Source organism: Durio zibethinus, chromosome 2 (genome assembly GCF_047325235.1).
Source record: "Durio zibethinus cultivar Kanyao isolate XHJ-2024 chromosome 2, ASM4732523v1, whole genome shotgun sequence".
NCBI lineage: Eukaryota > Viridiplantae > Streptophyta > Magnoliopsida > Malvales > Malvaceae > Durio > Durio zibethinus.
Window position 1 is genome coordinate 38,617,993 of NC_143163.1, and position 25,061 is coordinate 38,643,053.

Consider the following 25,061-nt stretch of genomic DNA (forward strand, 5'->3'; position numbering starts at 1 on the left):
GAAGTAAAAATTTTTTTTTCCATTTTATTTCAGTTCCCACGTAGGCTAGTTCTGTCTGTTGTTGCTTTTATATGATGTTAAAAGCGGTATGATATCAATATTTAATAAATATTTAATTTTTTATAATTTTATATTTAGGTTAAGTTTTTTTTTTATTAATTAATTTTAAATTAAATATTAAATATAATATTAGAGTCAATTTTTTAATTTTTTCTAAATTTATCATGAATAAATTTTTTTTATCTCTATCGTTAAATAATATTATTTTATACTTAATAAATATTTATTTTTTTATATTTAAATTAAATCTTTTTATTTATTATCATTATAAATTAATTTTAAGTCAGATACTTGCAGGTTTTTACTAACCGAGCTTGAGGCACCAGGGTCTAAGTCTGCCACGAATTTCTTGGATGTTTACACCTTTTTGGTTTCTTGTAGTATTATATATATTTAGCCTCACCTAACGAAACCTTCCTCATCGGTCATCAAGTTGCTCTTTTAATTCTTATCTCAACTTGTATATGATTGTAACTCTCTTGCGGGGTTTTCTTCAATTTCAAGAGAGGAAGACCCAAACCTCAGAAGCTTTGGCATTGAAACTTTGGAAGTGTTAGCATTACAGTATATATTCACCATTGCTTAATCTGCATTGGCAGTACCAACAGGCAAAGATGAAGTTTGGGAAGGAATTTGCGTCGCAGATGGTGCCGGAATGGCAAGAAGCGTACATGGATTATGATTATTTGAAGATCCTTTTGAAAGAAGTGCAACGTTTCAAGCATAGGACCAAGCCACCGGCTACCCCAGGAGGCCTAAAACGAAAGCTGACATTGTATAGAGCTTTTAGTGGCCTAACCCAAAGGCACAACCCAACTAGCCCATCCTCACCTGACATTGAAAGCCAACCCATTTTGGTGAATTCTGTTAGTAGGAATGGCTGTCAAAGTTATGAAACTACGTTTCTGATGTCCTCGGATGAAGGGGGAGAGTATGAGCTGGTGTACTTTAGGAGGCTTGATGATGAGTTTAATAAAGTGGACAAATTTTATAGGGCTAAAGTGCAAGAGGTGATGAAGGAAGCAGATCTTTTGAACAAGCAAATGGATGCTTTGATTGCTTTCAGGATAAAAGTTGAGAATCCTCCAGGGATTAATTTTGACAGGTCAGTGGAGATGACTCGTCTTGCTTCAGACATTGCAGCTTCTGCTGCAGCATTGTCAGCTGCTACTCCATCTGGGCCTAGATCAGCAAGCGGTAAGTTTCTTTTCTCTCAAAGCTTTTACTTTGTGGGCTGTGGTTTATCAGTCGTTGCTTCTCTGTGAAAATGTACACATGTTATATATCTTCCTGTTTGATGTGTAGAAAGAGCTCCTCACCTGGAAGCCATTGAAGAAAGCACCCATGGACAAGGCGATGATGATGATGATGATGATGATGAAGGAAAAGAGAGAAATACTCCGATTCAAGAAGCCAAACCACGTAAACCCAAAATCAAGGGGATCAAACCTGCATCACTTGAAGTACTTGATCGGGTGAAAATAAACAACACTCTTGAGACTCCTCGTTCCACCATTAAAGGTGTCCTCAAGGTTCCAAATCATACAGAGCTGAGTTTCAGTAGGGAAAATCTAAGAAAGGTTGAAGAACAACTTAAGAGGGCTTTTATTGAATTTTACCAAAAGCTTCGCCTGCTTAAAAGTTACAGGTAATGACTGTTGGTATATCTAGCTACTTATTGCTTCATTTGATCTATAGTCTCTGTTTTCTTCAGATTGTAATGATCCTTCTCTCCTCGAATTAACAGCTTTCTAAATACGTTGGCTTTTTCCAAAATAATGAAGAAGTATGATAAGATCACTTCCAGAAAAGCATCAAAATCTTACATGAAAATGGTGGATAACTCCTACCTTGGTAGCTCTGATGAGGTAAAGTTTCATTAGCTCTGATGACCCTTTTCAACCCTGTTTCGTTCATTTTCTTCTTCTGTTCAATGCCTTATTATACAGTGGCCTAATCTAGTACCTTTCATCACAGGTTACAAAGCTCATGGAGAGGGTTGAAACGACATTCATCAAGCACTTTTCAAATGCAAACCGTGCCAAGGGAATGAACATCTTAAGACCAAAAGCAAAAAGAGAAAGGCATAGGATAACGTTTTCAACAGGTAAGATTTCTAGTTGAGGGCGTTAAACACGATTTTTCTCCGGTCTTGGATCTTTTTAATCTTGTTTTTCTTTCCCTGATTATGTGTTTTAAAAATTTTCAGGTTTTTTCGCTGGCTGTACGGCCTCTCTTCTTCTAGCCCTTATTTTGATCATACGTGCCCGTAAAATTATGGATCATCGAGGGAGAACCAAATACATGGAAACCATGTTTCCTCTTTATAGGTACCTTTTAGTTCTTTGTTCTTCAAGTTTAGCAGTGCATAACATTTGACAATTCAAGTATACACATGATCCCAAAATTTATGTTTAACAAATTAGTTGTGATAATCCCTTGCAGTTTTTTCGGATTCATTGTTCTACACATGGTAATGTATGCTATCAATATATTCTTCTGGAGGAAGTACCGAGTCAATTACGCTTTCATATTTGGTTTCAAGCCAGGAACCGAACTGGGCTACAGAGAAGTTCTTCTTCTGAGTTTTGGTCTTGGAGCATTAGCATTAGCCAGTGTGCTCTCCAACCTTGATATGGAGATGGATCCCAAAACAAAAGACTATGAAGCATTCACTGAACTTCTTCCTCTAAACTTGGTTCTTGTAAGATAATCTATTTAATACTCTATTCATTGGTCCCATTCGTTTTCCAACAACAGTTTTTAACTCTCATCCTTCCTTTTTCTATGTTGCAGTTTATATTTATCATCCTATTCCTGCCATTCAACATCTTGTATCGATCAAGTCGATTCTTCCTCCTCACATGTTTGTTTCACTGTATCTGCGCTCCTCTATACAAGGTAAATTAAAGAGAAATGGAAGACTTTTTCATTAAATTGATCAAACATATTGAGATTATAATTGTGGAACAAATCTTATTCATGTGTAACTATCTTTCCTGTTGCAGGTCACACTCCCAGATTTCTTCCTGGCTGATCAATTGACTAGCCAGGTTTGTGAGAAATTACTCTTGCTTTTTGTCAATCCCTCAATACTCTCCTTTCCAAATAATTTGAAGTTCATATCCTTGTATTTATTTTTACAGGTGCAAGCCATTAGGAGCTTGGAGTTTTACGTTTGCTACTATGGTTGGGGAAATTTTAAACACAGAGAGAACACTTGCAAAGATGGTGATGTGTACAATACTTTCTACTTCATCGTGGCTGTGCTTCCATACTTGTGTCGCCTCCTACAGTGCCTTCGTCGCCTCTTCGAAGAGAAAGATCCGATGCAAGGATTGAATGGACTGAAATATTTCCTGACAATTGCAGCTGTTTGTCTAAGAACAGCTTTCAGCATTAACAAAGTAATCGGCTGGAGAATAATAGCCTGGATTTTCTCAGCCATTGCAGCAATATTCTGTACATACTGGGACTTAGTCTATGATTGGGGTCTCCTAAACCGCCATTCCAAGAACCGTTGGTTGAGAGACAAACTCCTTGTCCCTCACAAAAAAATCTATTTTGGAGCCATGGTCAGCTTCCAAGTTTGAACTCATTATCATCATTAATTAATAACTAATTATCACTAATCAACTGCTTAATGAAATTTCAGGGTTTGAATGTTGTGCTGAGATTTGCCTGGCTCCAAACCGTGTTGAATTTCAACCTTCCATTGCATCCACAAACCCTGACTACAATTGTCGCTTGTCTTGAGGTCACTCGTCGTGGACTATGGAATTTCTTCAGGTAATCAATAGTTCATTCATCTAAGAATATGCAGACAAACAGATAGCTGAATCTTTTCTGACGTTTATCAAAGTTAGTACTCATCAATTATGCTAATTGATTATGACAATCAGGTTGGAAAATGAACATTTGAACAATTGTGGAAAGTACCGGGCATTCAAGTCCGTACCGTTACCTTTCAATTATGATGAGGACGATGACAAAGACGATTAAGTTCGTGCACAATCTACTAAAGAATAAGAAACCTGAAAGAAGCCACTGATGCCCTCAGACTTCATCTGCTACACATTAAAACATATAACCCAAAGAAGGCGAGATTCAGATGATTTGATAGAGATGGGGGCGTTACCTGATTTGGAGTGTGGTTGATGGTCAACGAATTTTGATGTTGGCATTCTTGAAATGTTGAAACTTCAAATTTCAAACCAATGCAGAAATAGAATTCATCAAGTTTTAGTTTTAACATATACATGAGTAAAAAAAATTCTTACTATGAATGTTATATTTGTTATTTTTGAATTAAAATAATTAAATATAAATATTATCAATTTAATTTTAATTCAAAATTTTTTTAAAAATTGTATAATTCTTATACGATCGTAAATATCCCTTTTATATATATTATACAATACACGTGATTTAGTTGAGCCGTTTCCACAGCGTTGGACATGGGCTAAGTTTTGGTGAAAAACCTTTATTGGTTTCTTCCACACACACGTTTCTCCTCAACTTTGAATGTTAGAGACATAGAGCCGCCCGACAGCCCTTCGAAGCGATCAGAATCATTTAGAGCCGCCTTACAGCCCTTCGAAGGGATCAGAATAATTGACCTAAAAAGGGCAATTGGGTCGATGGGATTTTATGTCTAGGGGCAATGCACAACGGCGAGAGACCCATTATACAGATTTATTTTAAATTTGTTTTAGAACCCCTTTTAGTTGCCGACATAGCAGTCCATAAAGTTAGTCTCAACCCTCAACTCTCTTGCTATCCCTTTGTTTTATGTGTCCTATTAATTAGCTTTATAATTATCACTTAAGAATAGTTAAAATATATTTTTTTAAAAAAATATTTAATAATTATTTTCATTAAATTCAAAAATAAACTTAATGCATTAGTTTTTTCCTTAAATATCATCTTAATTAGCGCTAATAAGGCGCTTACCAACATTTCCTATGTTTTATAAGAAAAAATATCAACAACATTTTTTTTCTCCTTAAATTTACATAGAATATATAGAATTAGTATAGTTTAAATTTAATCATCCGGAAAGAAAAATAATAAATACTTAAGATTAGATAATTTTATAAACATATAAATAAAATATTACAATAAAAAATATTAGTAGTCCTTTTTGTATATCAATGGTGAAGTATTAAGAAAAAAAAAAAACAAAATTGTTTTCTTGAAAATTCAGCTTCCATAAACTTCTTTGATTAATTCATTGATTTCCATGTTATGTTGTTTGGTTTTCACAATCCATACCTAACCAAAAAGAAAAAAAATCTAAGTTAGCTTCAATCATTGATCTCCTAATAAGTCATTATTATACATATTATTAATATGAGATGAAATTCAATCATTTTGATTTTTTATTTCTTACGGTGTACTAATCAATCATTGATTAGTGACAATTTCACATCTTCAATTTTTATAAATTATTATTATCGGACTGTCTAATGAGTGGGGAAATTAACATTGTTCATTCACTGTAACATAGAAAAAATATATATCTTTACAAATAAAAAACTTGGATTTTTTAATGATTTTTTCTTTCTGACCAATATGTGGCATATCAATGGACGGTACAGAAATGTGCAATAGTCGACTAAGAATAGTTTAAACCGAGGGGTACTTTGCCAGAATATTCAAAAGAAGGCCTCTGATTTTTTTAAGTACTCATTGAAAATGAAAGCATTTTGTTTTTTTGGATCAAAACCAACGTTTCAGAGGTCAACCATGGTTTCTTTCTTCTCATGAACAGGATTGTTTGCACCAAATTTTAATTTTAGGGTATTTTTGAAAAAACAAAAAAGAAGAATGGTTAAAAGTAAATGAAAGAGAATATTTTTTTCAATTACATTTTGACACGTAAATCAAAATAAATAAAGAATCATAAGAAGAATTCAAAGTAGAATAAAATTATTTTAATGCTGCTTAAACAATTATATTTATAAATAAATGATAAAAGATCATTAAGGGATAATAAAAATTAAATTGATATGATATTGAGTATGTCGAACCACTACATGCCCCAACAGGAATATTTCCAGGTGATCGTAAATGTTACTGTTTCATCATGTCAAAAGGTTTAACTTTCAAACCCCCTGCAAATCAAAGTCAAAAAGCCATGTCCCTCTCCTCTTTCACTGCCCCTTCCGTTCTATTTCCAATTTCACATTCACACCGCAAATCCTAGTTGTTGCTTTTTAAAAAAGAAAAAAAAAAACTGAAAGTTCTTTATGTGAATAGTGAACTAGCAGTAATAAGAAAGGAAATCAAAGGGAAAAAATCATTGTTTCACGGATATAAATAGATAAAGAAACAAAAATGTCGAGAGCAAACTTTTTATCATTAACTAAGTTGCTTTTGATTTTATTGTCTGTTGACGTTTCTTGAAGTTTGATTTTACTTCTAACTCGGTGATAATAGGTTGTTTAAATTCAACAATTAAATTTTCAAACTCAAATAATAATTTTGAAGTGGTAATAAAAAATTAGTTGTAGTCTTGTAGATGTTCTTGTCCAATATTTTAAAATTTTGGGGTCAAATGTTTTGTTGTACATGAATCTATCAGATGTTTTTGCAGTAGAATTAGATTAATTAGTCAATTGAGTGGTTCACTTTCCTCTTTGCTTCCTCAGCTTTAAATGTAATAAAAATGTCAAAAACATACTAGTTTGAACCAAATGGAACAGGGAAAGTCATCACTGCAATAAAACATGGTGCTTCCATATAGAAAACGACTAAGATTTTATATAATATGAGAACATTTTTTGAAGATTTGATTCAAAGTTATAAAAATCTAACTTCAATAATTTCATTTGTAAAGATTCAATTAGCTAGGCCACAAAATAGCATACTTCCCCATCTCTTCTCAATACTTGTAATAGGATTTGATGTCTGGATAAACTTGCCGACCTGACATCTACATCTCCCAAATGTAGTAAGACCCTGTTTAATTTCTATTCAACTAGAAAGCCAGAGTCATTTAAGCAAATCCTATTGGAAAACAAGATTTTGAAGGGCAGCGCCTTATTGAAGAAAATAATATCCATTAGTCAGCTGTTGCATGAATAGTTTTTAGCTTTATTGTCTTTAGTTTTTGTGGTGCAACTAAAGTTTTGTCATTTGTAGACCATCATTATCTGTAAGCTTGTAGATCCAAAACCCCATATGATAGAGAGAAAGAATGTCGGGGGTAAAAGATTTTAAAACCTGCCCTGCCCTGGATTAGAGCTGGTTATATTGTAATTGGATCAGATTTTGAAACCTGCCCGCTTTGCATTAGAGCCGGGTACATTGTCCTTGTGGATATAACGACACAAGGATCATATTTAGAATCATCAAATAATGAAAACAAAAATTCATAAAACAGATCGCATATGATTCTAAAGAGAGCAAACTGCAAAGAAATTGTGGTAGGTGAATGTGATCAACTAATATAAAATCTCAAAGATATGGTATTGTTTCTAATGTATGCCATAGTGCCGTAAATAAAAACCTGTGTGAACAGTGGGAGTATAAGCCATAGCAAAAATTTGTGTAAGTTATACCGTTATTATACTTCACATACAGCAGACTAGTATCTGCCTTTTTTTTTTTGGATTTTGAATACAATTTTCAATTATCCAAAAAAAAACCTAGACAACAAAGCTTAACTGGAGCAAGTTGTATTTAATCTTATATGTACTTCTTAAGTCTCTCTGACTGGCTAAGATCCCCATTCCAAAGCATACGAAAGAACAATCAAAAAAGAAAATACATATAGCATATGATACTTGTAGCGGGAGCTGCAATATCCAAATATCCACTGCAGAAACTACATCCACTTAACATGCTTACTTCCATAGATGTCTTGATTGTAACCAATCCATACATAAAATAATCAATGGAAACAGAAAGCCTACCAATATGGTAAACATCACAGCTGGGTCTTTTCTGTTGCAGACAGTTTGTAGAATGGAGGTAATAGCACTGCTTTAACATAAATAATCAGTCAACTTAATCTTACTTCCTCATGGAAAAGGATTTCTTCTCTTTAAGGGGTTCAAATCACGGAAAAGGAATTTACAATTCTAATACTAAAGATTTGTGAAATAGGAATGTTAGGGTACAATCACAATCCACAATCCAATTCAAACAAATATGCATCTGAAGACTGCAACGGTAAGCTAACTTGAATTAGATTGCATTTGAATAAACAAGACAAATCTCAGCATAGCTGGAGATTTGCGTAGCACCAATTCTCGGAAAACTCTCAAAAAACCTCTCCATTCAATTCAGTTCTTGAAAGGTGATCAAATTCAGATTCATTAACTATTTTCAAGTAACTGAAGAATGAAATAAAAAGTGTTCTTCAAAAACTATGAAAGGATTATTCACTACCCAGTGCATGAAGAAAGATTGTTCTTTAAAACAATTCTCGGTGCAAAACTAGAACCAACCAGCGACTAATCACAGCAAACCTCAAAGATCATTTGCAACATAGAAAATTTCAAAGTTACTAAATCACATAAATCAACCAACAAGTCTAAAATACAACAAGCAAAGATAAATCAAAGTCAAATTATTTTTCATTTCTGGTGATTTTAACTTTTCCTCAATTTCAACATCCTTTAATAAAAAAATAAATCAGTACCCAAAGGAGTACCCTCCGTTGTGATCAAATTGGCCCAATTTATAATTTAAAACAACAATTATATCTACCAAAAAAAAGCAACAACCTCAATTTTTCTTCGAATCCTCCTTGGGTTCCAAATTTTCCTCAGAATCTTTAGCGGCCTTTTCTTTTTCTAACTCCCTAATGGCTTCTTCATGGGCAGCCTTCTCTGCTTTTAGTATCGGCTCATAGTAATCGGCGTGAGCCTCCATGCACTTCTTCAAAGCCGCAGTTGCTTCCATACATTTTATGGCAATATCGTCCCCTTTCTTCTCGGCTTCATCCACGCACGTTTCCCAAGCTACAAAGCTTTCTTTGCAACCACCCGCTTTCATGAACAAGCAAAACCCACACTCTCCTTCTTCCTCTTCTCCTTCCCCTCCTTCTACTTCTTCTCCTCCTCCTGAATTCGAAGACTCGCGGTTGGGTTGATCATGGTCAACCGGGTTTGGGATTTCGGTAAAGGACGAAACTGGAGGGTTTGTTGGGGTTTGGGGATCGGTGGGTTCAGGGTTTAGAGACGACATGGTAGGTTCGATGAGTTTGAATCGTATGGAATTGGTGAGTTAGAGCGCGAGTTAGAGTTGTGTGAATCGCTAACGCTAAGGGTTTGTTGTTGAAGGGAAGATGCCAACGGCAGCTTAAAACCTCCTAAAACCCTGCGGGATATTTGTTCCTTTTTCTGGGAGTGTTATTTTATTTCCCTTTTCTTAACAAAAAAGGACTATTCTATTTGTAATTGGGCCCTCTTCTTAACAAAAACGGACTTTTCTATTTGTAATTGGGCGGTCGGACCCAAACCATTTCGGGCTTAACTTAGACCATTGTCATCTCCCCCCTATCTTATTATTATACGACAATTAAGGAGTCTTCAAAGCCAGGGAAAACTGCCGCCACCCACAAGGAAATTTAGGGATTTTTTTTTCATGGGAATTTTTGGGATTTATAGATTGTCTATTAATAGAGCATCGTGAGGGTTCGAACCTAGGTGCTTTGCATTCAGATCCTAAGCTTTAATAGGTACCTTGCATCCAAACCTTAAACTTTAATCACTTACACTAACCTCTATTGGCGATTATACGAGAATTATGTTGGTTTTATGACATCAACCATTTATGTTTTGTGTGTGTCCTGGAATTAGAGCAAACGCCTCATAGTTAAAGGTCTTCGGTAATCTTTTTATTTTACTAAAAGATACAATTATGTTCCTCTTCATTCATGACCTTAAGTTGCTCATGATACATAATTTTACTAAAAGCTAACCAATCTGAAGTTAAGCTGATGCTGTGATTTTGGTGGGTAAAAGCCATTAGCGACCAACCATAGCTACCTATACAGTAGATGCTTTTCTTCAAGTCAGCCAATGCTTTTTTACATCAGCATTACCTACATTTTTGAATCTGTTATGTGCAACATGTTCTAAATCCAGTTGCTGTAGACTTCTGAAGATTCTTACCGCTGCAAGATTGCCTTCCAATAATTGGATTTCGATTTGCCTTACCTGGTTCTAAAATTCTCTGGTTGGAGATCCTGAAGGTGCTTAATCCCTTATTTGAGACATCATCATCGATAATGAGAGGAAGGAGAACTGATTTGAATGTTCGGTACTTTCCAACATTGTTCAAGTGTTCATTGACTAACCTGACTAAACTGATGAAAAATGAACAAGGATGGCCTCTAAAAATACAAGTAATTTTCAGCCTGTCTCCGATTATTATTACTCCATTCTTACAACACAATTTTCCATGAAAGGACACAACCTTGTATGGTTAGGAGAAATAGAAAGCCTTTGTAGTAGATGAAGAACACAATCTTGTCATGTAATTCCATGAAATGAACTAGCTATATTATCATTTTTCAGTTATCTTGCATCAATCTAGGTGCTTAATTTGTAAAGAAGCTTTCTACCTTACTTTATGATTGAATCTGTCAACAGCACCAGATGCACCGTTAACATAGTCACAAAGCAAAATATATTAATTGATAAGGATCAATCTTAGAACAATCTAGGTTTCAACAAGAAAATTTGGATAAATGACATCCATACGAAGTTTTACTTACAAAAATGAAAAACTACTTATTTATCTCTGTTAGTCCACCAACAGAAGACACAACATGCTTAACTGGATGAATCACCATGCTCGCTAGTCTGTCCCCGATCTCCACTGCAACAGAAGAAGTGTGGCAACTTAACACGACCACAGCTCCTGCAATAAAGCAATGGATTGTAATTACAAATATGTTGATTTTACCTATGACAATTTATTTGCTTGTAGGAAGGTCATGAAGGGCACATGTTTTATAGCATAAGAAAAGTCCTGTCCGAATATTCCAATCAATTCCATCCCTTTGTTCAGTTTTAAAGAGATTTACAGGTTTTGACCTTGCATTATCATTTTCTTATCATGCATTCCCGGCATTTGTACATATGTAATCCATGTCAATGTGCATATGGGAGGAAGAAGAGTGAAATAAAACATTCGGATGCCAAAGCTCTAATAATCAGCGCTTTGCCATTCCTATTAAGGATAGCTAAATTTTTTTTCCCACTCTAAGCTGATAGCCTGCTACAAACCATTTAACAGGCTTTAAGAAGCAAGTCCTAAATTCACTACAAGGTTTATTACACCAAGGTTTCTAAAGCATAGAACAAATGTAGCAAGAATGTCCCTCACATGCAAAAATTGAACATTGTTACAAAAATGATGAACATCTACTGCTATAGAACCATTGGAAACACAAAGCTCTCATCAGTTTGAAGAAAACAAATAATAATAACAACAACTAAACCTAACAATGTTCACTACTAATTCAAGCAATTACCAAGACAAATATGAAACAAAAATTGATGAATCAAAAACACTTACTTGCATCTAATAATCACCGGAACAGGTTTCAAAGCCCTGGGTCCATTTCTTATGCCTCTCTTATGGCGACTCACCTACAAAATAAAGAAAAGTTTAAAATATAAACTTTTCCACTTGAAAAACCTTTGTGTTGTAAGACCATATATAACTGAATGAATATATAAAACTACAAAAAAATCCTTACTTTCTTCTTTGGGACAGCCATGAGCTCCATGGATCCTCCAAAGGGGAAACTTAGGAAGCCAAACCCGAATACGATGTTGTTGTTACTATTGCTGTCTGGGATTTGATCAGACTCGGGCAAAACAAACGGTTGTGATACTGTGGGCTGACCGATGGAAGCATCCAACGGCGGAGGGAGTGCTGAAGCATGGAGCCATCTCCTCAGCCCCAAGAATGAACCAGAGTCTGCGGTGGTGCGTTTTAGAATCGCCAGTCTCGACGCCATTTTTGGATGGAAAGTAGCGGGGAGCCAACTACGTCTAGGTATCCTCCGTTTAAAAGAGACTGGAAGGAGTTTTCATTAAAACGACGCCGTTGTTAATGAGACAAATTCTATTTGGGTTGGGCTTCGGAAGATTTTATATGAATTTGGGCTTCATTCCAGTGTTTTTTATTTCTTATTTCTTTGGTCAACATTATATTTTTTTTCTTTTTTTTTTATGCAAAAAAATATACATGAAATAGCCGATACTTAAGATTAAGTGTCCTCCTAGCATGATGTCGAGCTGATGGTTTAACCTTTTTTGAGCCACATCTTTTGTTATGATAATCTACTTCAGTATTCTTTAATATAATAATTTTTCTATGTTTAAATGAATCAATGATCTTTTTTATAATTATACAAGATTTTTTGATGTAGAAGATCTACATTTGTTAATTTTGCTTGAATAAAATAGTAATTAGTAAGTTGGAATGCTCATTCTCATTCACCTTGACCATGCCATTTATTTGATGCAAATGAAAATTTTCATCAATATATTTTCAATTAAATAACTCAAGTTAAATGATCATAGCGTTTAATTCATACAATTATATTTAAAATATAATGCATTTATCAGGTATGAGATTCAAATTTTAATATTTATGTATTTGTTATCTCAAATCTATGACTTCTTTTATAAAAAAAGATCGAATTAAATAAATTTTCACTAACTTTTACTATTGTAACTACTTAGTTTATTTTGATATTAACATTTATCTTGGTTAAAACAAGAATATGCTATTAGATCATGTTTAGTACATTAGATTATGATATGATAGAATAAGATGATATTATAAATAGGATTAGATTAAATAATATAATCATATTTTGTGTTTAATGTATGTAAAAATTATAATAAGATAATTTATTTATTTGTCAAAATCATCTTTTCTCAAAACTTAGATAATTTAAATTATTGATATAATTTTTAAATGTATAATTGGACATATAAATTTAATCTTATGGATTAAAAATAATTCTCTCAACTTAAGGAGAATTAAATAATCTTATGTCAAAAAGATATTAATCCTCCTTATAATCATTATCCCTCTTTTTAGATACAAATAAAATATAATATAAGATAATTATTATCCTAGTTTATATTTAATCTTATGCATCAAACATTACTTTAGTTTATTTTGATATTAACATTTATCTTGGTTAAAACAAGAATATGCTCTTCCAAATAGTTTTCTACTTTGATACAATTAAGTTAGAAAAAATAAAATAGAAATAGACAAACAGCATAATGATTCATGGCTCAAACCCTAATACCTTATTATCTTACAATATTTTATTTACTTTTCCAACATCGATCTCCCGTTACACTTCCCACTCCCAAAACTATTCAGCCATTTTTCTTCTATACATTCCCTAATAAATGTTTGATTTCTTTTCAATGGATATCCCCCTGTTGGATCGGGTAATCAAAATCATGCACCGAGATATCCGAAAAATCTTCTACGATGTTTCCTGTTGCAGCAGTCCAATGATATGTCGTATCATGCAAAGACATCGAGTAATCAAACCTTTCATTTAATTCTGGTACTTGGTAATTTGATCTGTCGTCGTCCAACATTAACTCGTCTTGAGCAAATCCTCCGATGCATGTAACTGAACCAGTCCTTGCTAGATCAAGCTCGTTTGCTGAGCTTTCGTGGCATCCGACCACGATGGGGATCGAGTTGTTCACGAATGTTGACGGTGGAGGCTCAAGATTGTTAGTGGAGATAGCGAACATGCCTGCAACTACGCTTTGCCATGCTTTAAGTACGTCGAGGCACGGTGATCTAGTCGATGAAGCTGTGGCTTTGCTACTTTTCACTACTCTAGCTGACAAGCTTGGCTTATTATTTTGTGTTGACACTAGTTTTTTTGACTCTCTGACCAGTCTGGCTTCTGCTTCGAGCCGAGCCCTCTCCCATTGAGCCATGTGGCTGAGTGTGCGAGTGTTTCGACCGGTGGAACTGAGCAGGTTTGATTTGGGCTTATGGGTGGTGGGATCAATCCCCATCTTGGTAAACCGTTTCTTAATATGTGTGTTCCAGTAGTTTTTAATCTCATTGTCAGTTCGCTTAGGTAAGTGAGCTGCTATGGTAGACCACCTAGACAAATTGGTAAATTGTTAGAAATAATCAGACAAGAGGAAAGAATTGAATGCATGCATTTCCTATCTTGTAGTACATGCTTCTTCAACCTAAATTTACAGTCGTGGGTTTTTTTTGGGCCAATGGAGCGATGATATTCAAATCCTCACGTCTTCAAATATCGAAAAAAAAATGGAGTAATAAACCTAAATTTAGTTTGTTTTTCACCTGTTTCCAAGAAAAGCATGGAGTCGAATGATGGTTTGTTCTTCATGTAAACTGAACTTTCCCCTCTTGACATCAGGCCTCAGGTAATTGTTCCACCTCAGTCTGCAGCTCTTCCCACATCTTTGAAGCCCTTTAATTTACAGTACACCACAATGCAAAAATGAATAAGAAAAAGCTTTTTTAAGGCACGGAGTTCAATCATGATATCTTCATATATATATATAAAGAAATTGAGAATCATCACCGGCTTTTTCAGGCAAGGTACGCCAGTTCCCAAAGCCATGTTCCTCTATATAAGCCAAGAGCTTCTGGTCTTCATCTGGAGTCCATGGCCCTTTCTTCAACAGCGTATTCTTGGAGCAACCAGTCGACCGTGCCATTTGTAGCCAATAATTATGCTTAGCAAACTACAAATAAGTGTTTTATTTTATTGATGCATAAGCAAGTATATATACTGCCGAAAGAAATACAGGAGAGTCTGGAAAGATAATTGTTAGAGGTGGGGGACAAGTGAACGTGAAAGTTGATTCAGCATTATCATGTAGATCCATGCATCTAGATTCTAGGGGTACAAAATTTAATTTATATACTATCACATGTGAATAAAATGATATTTTTTCATAATTAAACATAATTTTTTATTAACTTTTAAAATAAATACATAAAAACTTAAAATTTTTAAAAAAATTCTCATTAATATTATGACATCATCTAAATCACTAATAATAATATGTAAAATTTATAAACTTATTCATTACATTAATCAGTAGGCTTGAAAAGTGAGACAATCCAACAAATATAATCTTAGACATTAATTAATACATTAATTAGGAAGCCTCAGAAGTGAGGGGTCCAAAGTCTTGAAAGGACAGTCCTCTTTACCTTGCATATCCCAATATTAGGGTAAAAATTGCTCAACAATATTTAATCCTTTGCTACTTAAATTGACGGTGAAAAGAATATCCATCAATGATATTTGCCATTGCTATATTACCGAAAAGTTTAAGTGTTTGGATTTCAACATGCACACGAAAGACATCACACATCCCCCACCACCAAATTAAATTTTCACAAACCAAAACTAACATTATTACAAGTGCATGCATGCATTCTAGACTTAAGACCAAAGCACGTGACACATTGACATGGTTGGACTAATTTGGGTTTACATTTTATCCCTTCTGACTTGTTATTAATAAAACAGTTCTTATTAATTTCTAAGTACTGCAATTCTGCTTATTAATTTCTAAGTACTGCAGTTCTGGCCCTCTGGGTCGTGAATTTCTTTCATCAAACAACGAAAACAAGGGTTCCCATAGAGAGGCATGCAGGCCTAAATTTAATTGTCTATATATACCATAACTATCACAACTACCAGTACTACAATTGCTTAAAAGTAGAGGCGAATCCAAAGGGATAGGTCTGGTCATGGCGCTCTCTAAATTTTTTTACACCATTGTAGTGTAATAACTTAATCCATCTAACCTCAGAATCGATCCTATTTTTTTTTTTTTATTAACTTCACTGTTTGATTACCTTTTTATCTTTTATCTTACTTCGCCTCTGCGTAAAAGGATAATCAGATATAGTCAGATTCAAATCTATCTCTAGGTAAAAGAATTAAAGTTGTCCATGTCAGTTGTTGAAATTTTATTATCCTCAAAGTTGTAATTATCCAGCAGCCTCTATTCATATGGCCGACACTTTCTTTTGAATCTTTAAAGTGATCAATTAAATTTTTAATATTTTGTAATTTTCGAATTAAGTATCTCTTGTTCACTTAATCGTAATTTGGATGTTTAAGTTTAGAGTTATCCAGATCTTTTCCACCCAAAAAGTTTCGATATAATTAGGGTTTGGTGAGATTTTGTTCGGTGGAAATGGCATAAAAGCTTTCACTTTACAACCAATAGAAAGTAAGTTCATTCAATTTTGTGCCACGCTACTATCAAATATCAACATCGATATGTATCGCCATCAAGGTCTCAAAGGGCATCAGTTAGCATTGGTTCTCTTTAGGTGGAGACCAATTGGATTGTACTCAGAAGGCCATAACAATATCTAGGACAGCGGCTGCAACAGAATCATTCACTGATATCAAAGCAGTGACAAGGCCCAATTCCCAGTATCTCACGCCACGCTTCTGATCAGAGCCTTACTAAATGTTTCTGCTAGATTTATCAGAGGTCTTACGTCATTCCACAGCAAATTGGCCCATGCGCTATTGAATGCAATATATCACCCTTTGTCGTAATTATTTAAAGTAAATTTAGAATAGAATGTTTATGTTCTATAATATATTGGATTAATTTGTTTAATTGATTAAACTCGCTCTTTTGAAATATTTAAATTCAAATCTCATTAGCAATCTTTTATCAATACTAATTTTGAATGCAATCAATGAAACTTTTTAAAACTTACACATTGCATTAGTTTAGAGATTAAAGCAACTTATTAACTTTTGAATTTTTTTTAAAATTGATTTAAGTAAAATAAAATATGATCATATTTTATTTCATTATTTATGTCAGACTATCATTAATATTTGAATTTACTAAGGAAAATTAAAAAAAAAAAACCACATTTATATGTGGCCCCAAGAGATTGAACATTTTGGCCCGTGACCGTGCCATTGTAATAAATTTCAACTGTTAAATTGAGGATTAGGTTAGGGTAATCTAAAAACCTAAAGAACTAAATGCTCTCATTGAGAACCAATAAATGTGAACAACAAGACATATCTCTCTGTGAATTTTTGAGGAAATAGTACAAACTACAAAATATTCTGATATGTAATAGTTAACGGCTACAATGAAAAGCATTAAAGTCTTTGATTGAATCACTTGTACTGTGCAATAGTGCCAAATCCTCCCCTCTCGGCCTCTTCTGATCAAGTTCTCCGGCCTCCGCTTCCTTCCTTCCCCATCGATTTTCACACACAATTAGCTCACAGCCCACAGCCTCTGAACCTTGCAGTCGCAGATCAATCATCAAAGATTTTTTCGAACCGTAATTTGCAGCAAACCAACAATTTTTCAAAAAAAAAAAAGGATAATTTTAAATTCCTCTTGCCTTCAAATTTTAATATGACTTAACTTCAAACACAAGGTTTTTGATTCATAATTATCACTATTAATTAGCAGTAAAGTCCTTCTGCGTCGAACACACATGCATCCACACATGTTCTTTCTCCAGGATAGGTTTGGAAAAGCTTAAGTTGGGGATTAAAAAGTTAAAATCTTTTCCCCAATGTTGCACCAAGAGAAAATTAAATGGTTTCAGCATCCCCCGATGCCTTTTCCTTTTGAGACCTGATCAATAACCATCACAGTTAGGAAACGGAATAAAAACCAATAAAGAGTCTTTAGGCTAAATTCTTTTTTTGGTGTTTTATAGATGAGTTATAGGGCCAACAGGAGTATACATGTGGTGTAGCCCAGATATATGCTGGCCCAGAGCAGATGGTGGTACCAGCCCTGTCTGAACAGCCCATGTTGGCTGTTTCAATATTTGTTACTATTTCAAATAGCCCAAACCAAACCCAGCCGAGTTAACCCTTTCTTCGTTCCCTTTCAATCCCTCCATTGCCTCCCTCTCCAGTCTCCACACCCTGGTTTGTTTTCTTGTATTCTTCTTCGCTAGATCATATCTCTCTGGTCTTGCACTGACAATTTAGGTACTTTTCCATTTTCATCGTCCTGCATATTATATTTTTTTTTCTGTTCTTGTTTGAAGCAATTGAAACTTATTGATTTTGTGAAATTTGCTCTCTTTTTAACACTTTATACCACCTGCTTTTGACAGGACTATGCCAAAAATACATCTTTGGGAATGATTTAAGACTTGGGTTATTGATTCAAACTGACTCTGCTGTTTAAAAATGGAGGAGCAATCGTTTTTTGATAGAATGATTACTCATCTCCGTTCAACTTGCAAGTAAGACCATTATTCATTTATCTTAACTGTTGTAGATAATAATGCAGTTATATTACTTTCAGTAACACTTTTATTTTTATTTTTATCAACTTTTAATCATGTATTGTATTGATAAGAATGTTGTTTGATTGAGTATTTCTGTTCACCTCTTTTACTTGTTAAAATTCAAGGTATTATACTGGTTATCCAAAAGATCTAGGGCCATCACGGGTTATTCATTTTACATCCGAGCGTGAATTTGTCCAGCTCCTTCATCAAGGCCACCCGGTTGTTGTTGCATTCACTATCAGGTCACTTGAAATTGAAATCCCTCCCTTTTCCACCTGTATATTCCCTGAATTCTATCTGACCCTTTATGCCTTTGTTTTAATAATGCAGGGGGAACTACACAATGCATCTTGATAGAGTGCTGGAGGAAGCTGCTGCTGAGTTTTATCCAAATGTTAAATTTATGCGTGTAAATTTTTTTTCTTCTGATAGTGTCTAAATGAAAGGGTCATTGCTCATTACATTATTATAGTCTAATCAAAGCATGGTCCTAGAGTGGATGTCAGTTAGCATGAGTGTATGCTTGTAATTTTAGCATTTTAAGCATAAAGTGGCTGTTTTTACTACAAACTCTTGTTCAACCGCAAGAGGATATCCTAACTGCTACTATCAACTTGGAGACTTGGATTCAATCCTTGGGGAAGGGCGATAGGGTATATGGAATGGGAAATGGTTACGTCCCGTCATCTAGCCCAAGTCCAAAGATCTTTTTTTGTACCAAACCTACCATTGCACCATATAACAATCCACATTTTTGTCATTGCATCTATGATGTGGCGACAGAATTTGTGCTAACTTACTGTTATTTAGTTTCTCTATTCTTTTCTTACCCTCACAATCTAATAACTTCTAATTTTCTTTTCCAGGTTGAGTGCCCAAAATACCCAGGGTTTTGTATAACGCGGCAGAAACAGGACTATCCATTCATTGAAATATTTCATAGTCCAGAACAAGCATGTGACTTATCTTTATTTCTATTTTATCCTTCTACTGCTATTGCCTTGCTTTGATCCGTTGCATAATTTGTCATTATCTGGTAGCAGAATACCAAGATTAACGACAACTTGGCAGTGGCTTGGGGCTGGCATGAGTTTTCTATAACATGCATAAGTATAACAGTTTCTAAAATTATGATAACTTTCTCAAGAATAATAACTGTCTGCACTTTCTACTAATTTGGTACTATTGATTCAGCTATGACTACTTATAACTAGTAGACCTTTGTAGAATCAGAGCACGTTACTCAAATCATTGTGGTTTGGTCCTCAAAAACGTCATTGCTTGTGGAGGTTTTGCATGAAAATCTCATGTGCTAGGTTTGCAGCCTTGCGGATGACGATCAATACAAATAACTTATCAGTTAAAATTAAATATAGCAAAAAATGGAAAGATAAGAAACAGATTAACTGTGAGTTACTGAATGAACGCTCCTACATGTTCTCTTTTTGGTTATATTGTTGTGAGAGAAATGAAGTATAAACTTGGGAGTGTGGTGATGAGGGAAATAACACAAAAGAAAGAAGGCAAAGGGACTGCTATATGATTTTAGTGACAACAATAGAGTCAGTATGGGAAGTTGTTTTTTCAGTGAGCTTTCTTTAGTGGTCTCATCATTCTTCTAACTTCCAAATTAAAGCAAATGTGAAATTCCAAATCTGTTAATTCAATCTTGTGGCTATTGAACAAAATGTGATTGAGATATTGATGTTGAAATGTTGCCATGTATGATGGCAAGTTTACTGAGTTAGTATTTAATGTGAAATTCTGTTTCAGGCAGCCAACGAAGGGAGGGTTGCTGATCCGAATATTACAAGATATTCTGTAAAAGTTCTACCTGTGAGTTTTGGAGCCTTTTCCCCTGAAAATTTGTTATCAATTTAATAGCATTGAAGGTGCCTTCAGCTGTTCTTACATTTTTAGCTTTGCACCAATATATTTCCCTCTGCAAACACAGTTTAGGCAAAATTTCTGATATGTCTTCTGTTTATATATACGTATAGATACTGCAAGCTGAGATTCTTATATAGTGCTTTTCGTATAGTAGGCTCATGGGCATTCCCTATGTCAAATAGGTTATGCATAAGCATTGTTAATTTCATATGTCAGTCACTTGGTTTCATGACAATAAGGGTAACTCAATGATCTAGCAGTTTTTTTTTTTTTTTCTTTTGTGCATTTGCTGATATTCTTATCTGTTTTCTTCTACTTTATCCAGTTCAATTATGATCTCAGTGCTTATGGATTTAGAGAATTCTTCAAGCGCCATGGGATACAGACATTAGATCCAAAGTAAAGATTTGGCTAGATTTCTTACCTTTTCTCTTTTCTTGCTTAAGAACTGAAATGGTTTGTTTGTTGCTTACTTTGTGGTGAACGACATCCAACCGTGGGTGCTGTTTTTTCCCTCTCCGTCTCTTGTACCACCTCTATATGGTGGCGTGGCGAAAAGCCTTGTTTTTAGCATAAAATAATTGAAACTCAACCATTGCGTGTTTAAAGTTGGTCATTATGATCAAAACTCAGAAAAATTACTGTAACTTCCTTTGCAGCTCTAATTTCCTTTTTCTATATGCTCTAAAATTACCTACGAAACTAATGCTAGCAACATCATATAATTGCTCTTTCAAGAGATGATTAATTAAAATAATGAATTAAAGAAAATGTGGTTAAAGATTATGTTTTATCACTCAAGACCAATAATATGAATCTTGCATTTAGTCATGCGGTTACTCTCAGACTCTTAACTCCACAGTCAAGGATTCAAAACCTCCTATGAAGGTTTCAAGATAAAGTTTCGCTTATTAAATACTAAATCACCATATAAGATTTTGTTGGGGTTTTTTTTTACTTAAATTTTAATAATGTTTACTAAGAATTGCTTTTCATAAAAAGTTATTTGGCAATTAATTTTTTTATTTGGTTAATAATTTTTTGAGTTTTTTTAGTGCCCATGTGGGTATATGCTTATATTTATAAGATTTATAGTGTTTCGTTTTGAAAGTTGAAAATATTGAAAATATTGACTCCGATCTCAAAAATAGTTTGATAAAAGATATTTTCGAGTTATATTTTTGGATTCATTAAATGTATTGTTTGATGATCGAAGTTTACTTAATGGTAAATTTACTAGAATTATAAATATCTTTTGGGGTTAAGAAAAAAAGTATTTATAAATATGTATTTTTGAATGTTACGATTAATATTATTAGGGATCGAGTGGAAATGCTCATAAATATGTTATGATTTGGGAGTAATTGTTGTACTTGTAAGATTGAGATTGATTATATATGTTTAAGATTTGAGTTATGAGTTTGAGTAGTTGATTTGTTGATTGTTGATATGTTTATAATTTTTTTTTATAACTTGTGAATTTTTTTTGAAAATGACATGGACATGAGAAGTGAATGATGATTTGAAATCGTGGTCGCAATTGAAACAAATGAATTTCAATCAGTCGACATTAATTAATTAATTTGCAATTTCACACATATTATGAACGTAACCAAGGGAAGGTGCTTATTTATTATCCAATTTTACACGGATACGTATTGATAATTTGGCGGTGATATATAGTCCAGGGCTGAGAGCAGAAGCAGGAGGAATGTCACGGACTAAGCTTTCTCTCAACAAGCAATAAATTGTGTGGCACTTGAATAGACGCTTCCACACAAGTCAGCCTTCAATGGTTCGATATCTGAACAAATAATTATAAGTCATGATTAGTCCCAAGCATTCACAATAAGACACATTATATCGAGATTAATCTCAAGCACACACAAGAAGACACATTCACATCGAGAAAAAAAAACACATCGAGGTAACATTCGAGACATTCAATCGGAGTAAATTTTATTATAATCAAGAACCATACATCAGGATTTCCCACTATCACCAGAGCCAGGAAGGGCAACCTTTGGTGGATGACCTAGGCCCGCATAACAACTGGTGAGATAGCCCGACAGTTTAGAGATTTTAGAGCGTACCGTCATTCACCCCCTAAAGAGCCTTAGAGATTTTAGAGCTATGTGACAGGTAACCATTACAATGTTTGAAATGGGGACACTTTTCCTAGCACAAGAGTTCTACCCGGTCATGGCCCTATACATGGGTGGCTCATGACAACCTAAGCCCCGGTCATGGCCCTACACAAGGTTGGCTCATGACATCCTCCCTCACCTATTCTATCGACGTCCTCGTCGACTTGCTGGCTTGAAACTCTTCGATCTTTCTGTTGAATCTCTGGAGGTCGTGCTCTCTTTCCCAGCTGGTTTCTTCTAGTCTTAATCCCTCCCACTTCACTAAGTATTCTCGAACAAGTTTTCGAGAATACTTGGTTTCCCTGTCGGTTAAGATCTCTTCGACTCGACGCTCTAAGGGTGGTTTCATGGTGATGACGGCTCTAGTTGGCTCTCTTCGGCTAGCATCTGTAAGGTCTACATGGAAAGGTTTCAGGTTACTCACATGAAATATTGGGTGCACTTTCATCCACTTTGGTGGGTCAATTTTGTAAGAAGCACTCCCCACTTTGAAAAAGATTTTCACTGGACCCTCATATTTGCGCACCAGTCTACAATCTCTCTGCCTCAAGAACCTGGTTTGTTCAAGGACTAGTCGAACAAGAGCCAAATCACCGGCTTGGAATTGTTGGGCCCGCGACCTTTGTCTACCCATTTCTTCATTCGCTTCAATGCTTTCTCCAAGTAGGCTTGTGTAATCTTCGTGTTTTCTTTTCACTCCTTGCCGAGGTTGAAGGCTCTCGGATTCTTTCCTCCATATTATTCCAAGAAAGTGTGGGGTAGCCTTGGTAACTGTCCCGTGACCACCTCAAATGGGCTCTTGCTGGTGGAAGAGCTTTTGTTAGAATTAAAGCAGAGTTGAGCAACGTCCAATAATGAAGGCCAGTTCTTTTGATTGGCTTGAACAAAGTGCCTCAAGTATTCTTCTAGTAATCCATTGAACCGTTTCGTTTGGCTGTCGGTTTGAAGGTGGTAGCTTGAGGAGATGTTGAGTTGAAACCCCAATATCTTGAAAAGTTCTCTCCAGAAAGACCCCGTGAATCTCGGATCTCTATCGCTGACAATGTTTTGAGGGAGACCCCAGTATTTGACCACATGTTTAAATAATAGTCGAGTTGTGTCTTTTGCTGTACAATACTTGTGAGCAGGAATGAATGTGGCGTACTTAGAGAACCAATCAATCACTACCAAAATAGCTTCGAGATCACCAACCTTGGGTAGGCTCAAAATGAAATCGAGAAAGATGCTTTTTCATGGTCTGGCAGGTACCGATAGTGGTTTAAGTAAGCCTGCAGGTTTTCTCTTTTCAACTTTGTCTTGTTGGCAAATGAGGCAAGTATTTGTATAATCCATTACATCTTGTCGTATCTGAGGCCAATAGTACCCCTGTTTCAATAACGCCAAAGTGCGTTGCCAGCCTGGATGACCCGTCTATGGGGTGTTATGATATTCTCTCATCAGCATCTGTCTCAGACCTGCTGCCCTTGGTACAAATAATCGAGGCCCGTTGGTCCATAAGATCCCATTTTTTTACTAGAAGTACTTGGACTTCCCCTCTTCCACTAGCTTCAGGATGGCATTGGCCTGTGAGTCCTTCCCTAAATGATCCTCAATCAATTTGTGAACATCTGTCGTGACTCTACTAGCCACCATTAGAGCAATTCTTTTAAGGGCTGCTAACTCTGTTTGCCTGCTCAATGCATCGGCCACTTGATTGATCTTTTTAGCGATGTGCTCAAAGTAAAAGTCAAACTTCGCTAAAAATTCTTGCCATCTAGCTTGTTTCGTTGTAAGCCTTGGTTGGGTGAGAAAATGGCTAATAGCTGCATTGTTTGTCTTCAGACAAAGTGTGAACCCAACAAATAATGTCGCCAAGCCCTCAAGCAGTGAACTATCGTCAGGAGCTCTTTTTCTTGGGCCGTATACTTTCTCTCAGCTTCACTTAGCTTCCTACTTTCAAATGCTATCGAGTGATATTGTTGTAAAAGTACTCCTCCAATAGCAAAATCAAATGCATCTGTCTGAACTTCGTAAGGCTTTTCAATATCAAAGAGAGTTAAGATGGGATCTTTCATAATAGCATTCTTCAATCCCTCAAAAACCTCTTGGCACTCACTCGCCCAACACCATTTATACTCTTTCTTCAATAGCTCTGTGAGGGTCGTGGTCTTGCGAGAGTACCCTTTCATAAAACTTCCATAATAGTTGGCTAGTCCAAAAAACGAGCTTAATTCACTAACATTCTTTGTTGTTGTTCACTCCTTGATGGCCCTAACCTTTTCAATGTCTATTCGAATATGGCCACGTTCAACAATGTGATCGAGAAAATAGATTTGGGTCTAAGCAAATGCACACTTCTCCCTTTTCACATATAACTGGTGGTCCTGAAACCTTCGAAACACCTAACGCAGGTGTTTTTGATGTTCTTCCAGAGTTGAGCTATATACCACTATGTCGTCTAAATAGATGACTACAAATTTGTCTAGGTAGTCATGAAACATCTGATTCATCAACGTACAAAATGTGGCAAGAGCATTGGTCAATCCAAAGGGCATAACAAGAAATTCAAATGCACTATACCGTGTTACACAAGTGATCTTTGGCTCATCTCCCTCAATGATTCTAACCTGATGGTAGCCAGATCTCAAGTCCAATTTGGAGAAA

The 25,061-nt window shown here is 35.1% G+C and overlaps 5 protein-coding genes across 10 annotated transcripts; 2 read left to right on the forward strand and 3 right to left on the reverse strand.

Moving 5' to 3' along the window:
• The first annotated feature begins 480 nt into the window (after positions 1–480).
• LOC111318316 (phosphate transporter PHO1 homolog 3) lies at positions 481–4,314 on the forward strand. Of its 2 annotated transcripts, XM_022921088.2 has the most exons (11): positions 481–1,257; positions 1,366–1,708; positions 1,808–1,928; positions 2,038–2,167; positions 2,270–2,390; positions 2,506–2,764; positions 2,857–2,961; positions 3,069–3,113; positions 3,207–3,635; positions 3,716–3,849; positions 3,963–4,314. In XM_022921088.2, the coding sequence occupies exons 1-11, from the start codon at positions 675–677 to the stop codon at positions 4,060–4,062; spliced, it is 2,370 nt and encodes a 789-aa protein (XP_022776823.2). In that variant the 5' UTR covers positions 481–674; the 3' UTR covers positions 4,063–4,314. The 2 variants fall into 2 exon arrangements, with proteins under 2 accessions (XP_022776823.2, XP_022776822.2); XM_022921087.2 differs by having other exon boundaries at positions 543–1,257; positions 3,069–3,635; positions 3,963–4,200.
• A 4,309-nt stretch (positions 4,315–8,623) lies between these two features.
• On the reverse strand, positions 8,624–9,414 carry LOC111318319 (uncharacterized). The gene has a single exon (XM_089756236.1). The coding sequence runs from the start codon at positions 9,256–9,258 to the stop codon at positions 8,797–8,799; it is 462 nt and encodes a 153-aa protein (XP_089612362.1). The 5' UTR covers positions 9,259–9,414; the 3' UTR covers positions 8,624–8,796.
• Positions 9,415–10,687: 1,273 nt separating this feature from the next.
• Positions 10,688–12,081, reverse strand: LOC111318318 (uncharacterized). Its single transcript, XM_022921089.2, has 3 exons — positions 11,783–12,081; positions 11,599–11,672; positions 10,688–10,938 (listed from the first exon to the last, which is right to left on the reverse strand). The coding sequence occupies exons 1-3, from the start codon at positions 12,044–12,046 to the stop codon at positions 10,851–10,853; spliced, it is 426 nt and encodes a 141-aa protein (XP_022776824.1). The 5' UTR covers positions 12,047–12,081; the 3' UTR covers positions 10,688–10,850.
• A 1,200-nt stretch (positions 12,082–13,281) lies between these two features.
• Positions 13,282–14,777, reverse strand: LOC111317752 (transcription factor MYB106-like). Its single transcript, XM_022920160.2, has 3 exons — positions 14,642–14,777; positions 14,398–14,527; positions 13,282–14,187 (listed from the first exon to the last, which is right to left on the reverse strand). Exons 1-3 carry the CDS (start codon positions 14,775–14,777, stop codon positions 13,479–13,481), a joined length of 975 nt encoding a protein of 324 aa, XP_022775895.1. The 3' UTR covers positions 13,282–13,478.
• A 3,111-nt stretch (positions 14,778–17,888) lies between these two features.
• Positions 17,889–20,936, forward strand: LOC111317603 (Thioredoxin superfamily protein). Of its 5 annotated transcripts, none has more exons than XR_016334613.1 (8): positions 17,889–18,073; positions 18,202–18,333; positions 18,504–18,623; positions 18,712–18,790; positions 19,248–19,338; positions 20,159–20,273; positions 20,382–20,511; positions 20,597–20,936. XR_016334613.1 is itself a non-coding variant. In XM_089756249.1 (7 exons), exons 2-7 carry the CDS (start codon positions 18,278–18,280, stop codon positions 20,672–20,674), a joined length of 483 nt encoding a protein of 160 aa, XP_089612375.1. In that variant the 5' UTR covers positions 17,889–18,073; positions 18,202–18,277; the 3' UTR covers positions 20,675–20,936. The 5 variants fall into 5 exon arrangements, 2 of the variants coding, with proteins under 2 accessions (XP_089612375.1, XP_089612384.1); XR_016334612.1 differs by having other exon boundaries at positions 20,159–20,269; positions 20,426–20,511; XR_016334617.1 differs by having other exon boundaries at positions 19,248–19,334.
• The last annotated feature ends 4,125 nt before the right edge of the window (positions 20,937–25,061 follow it).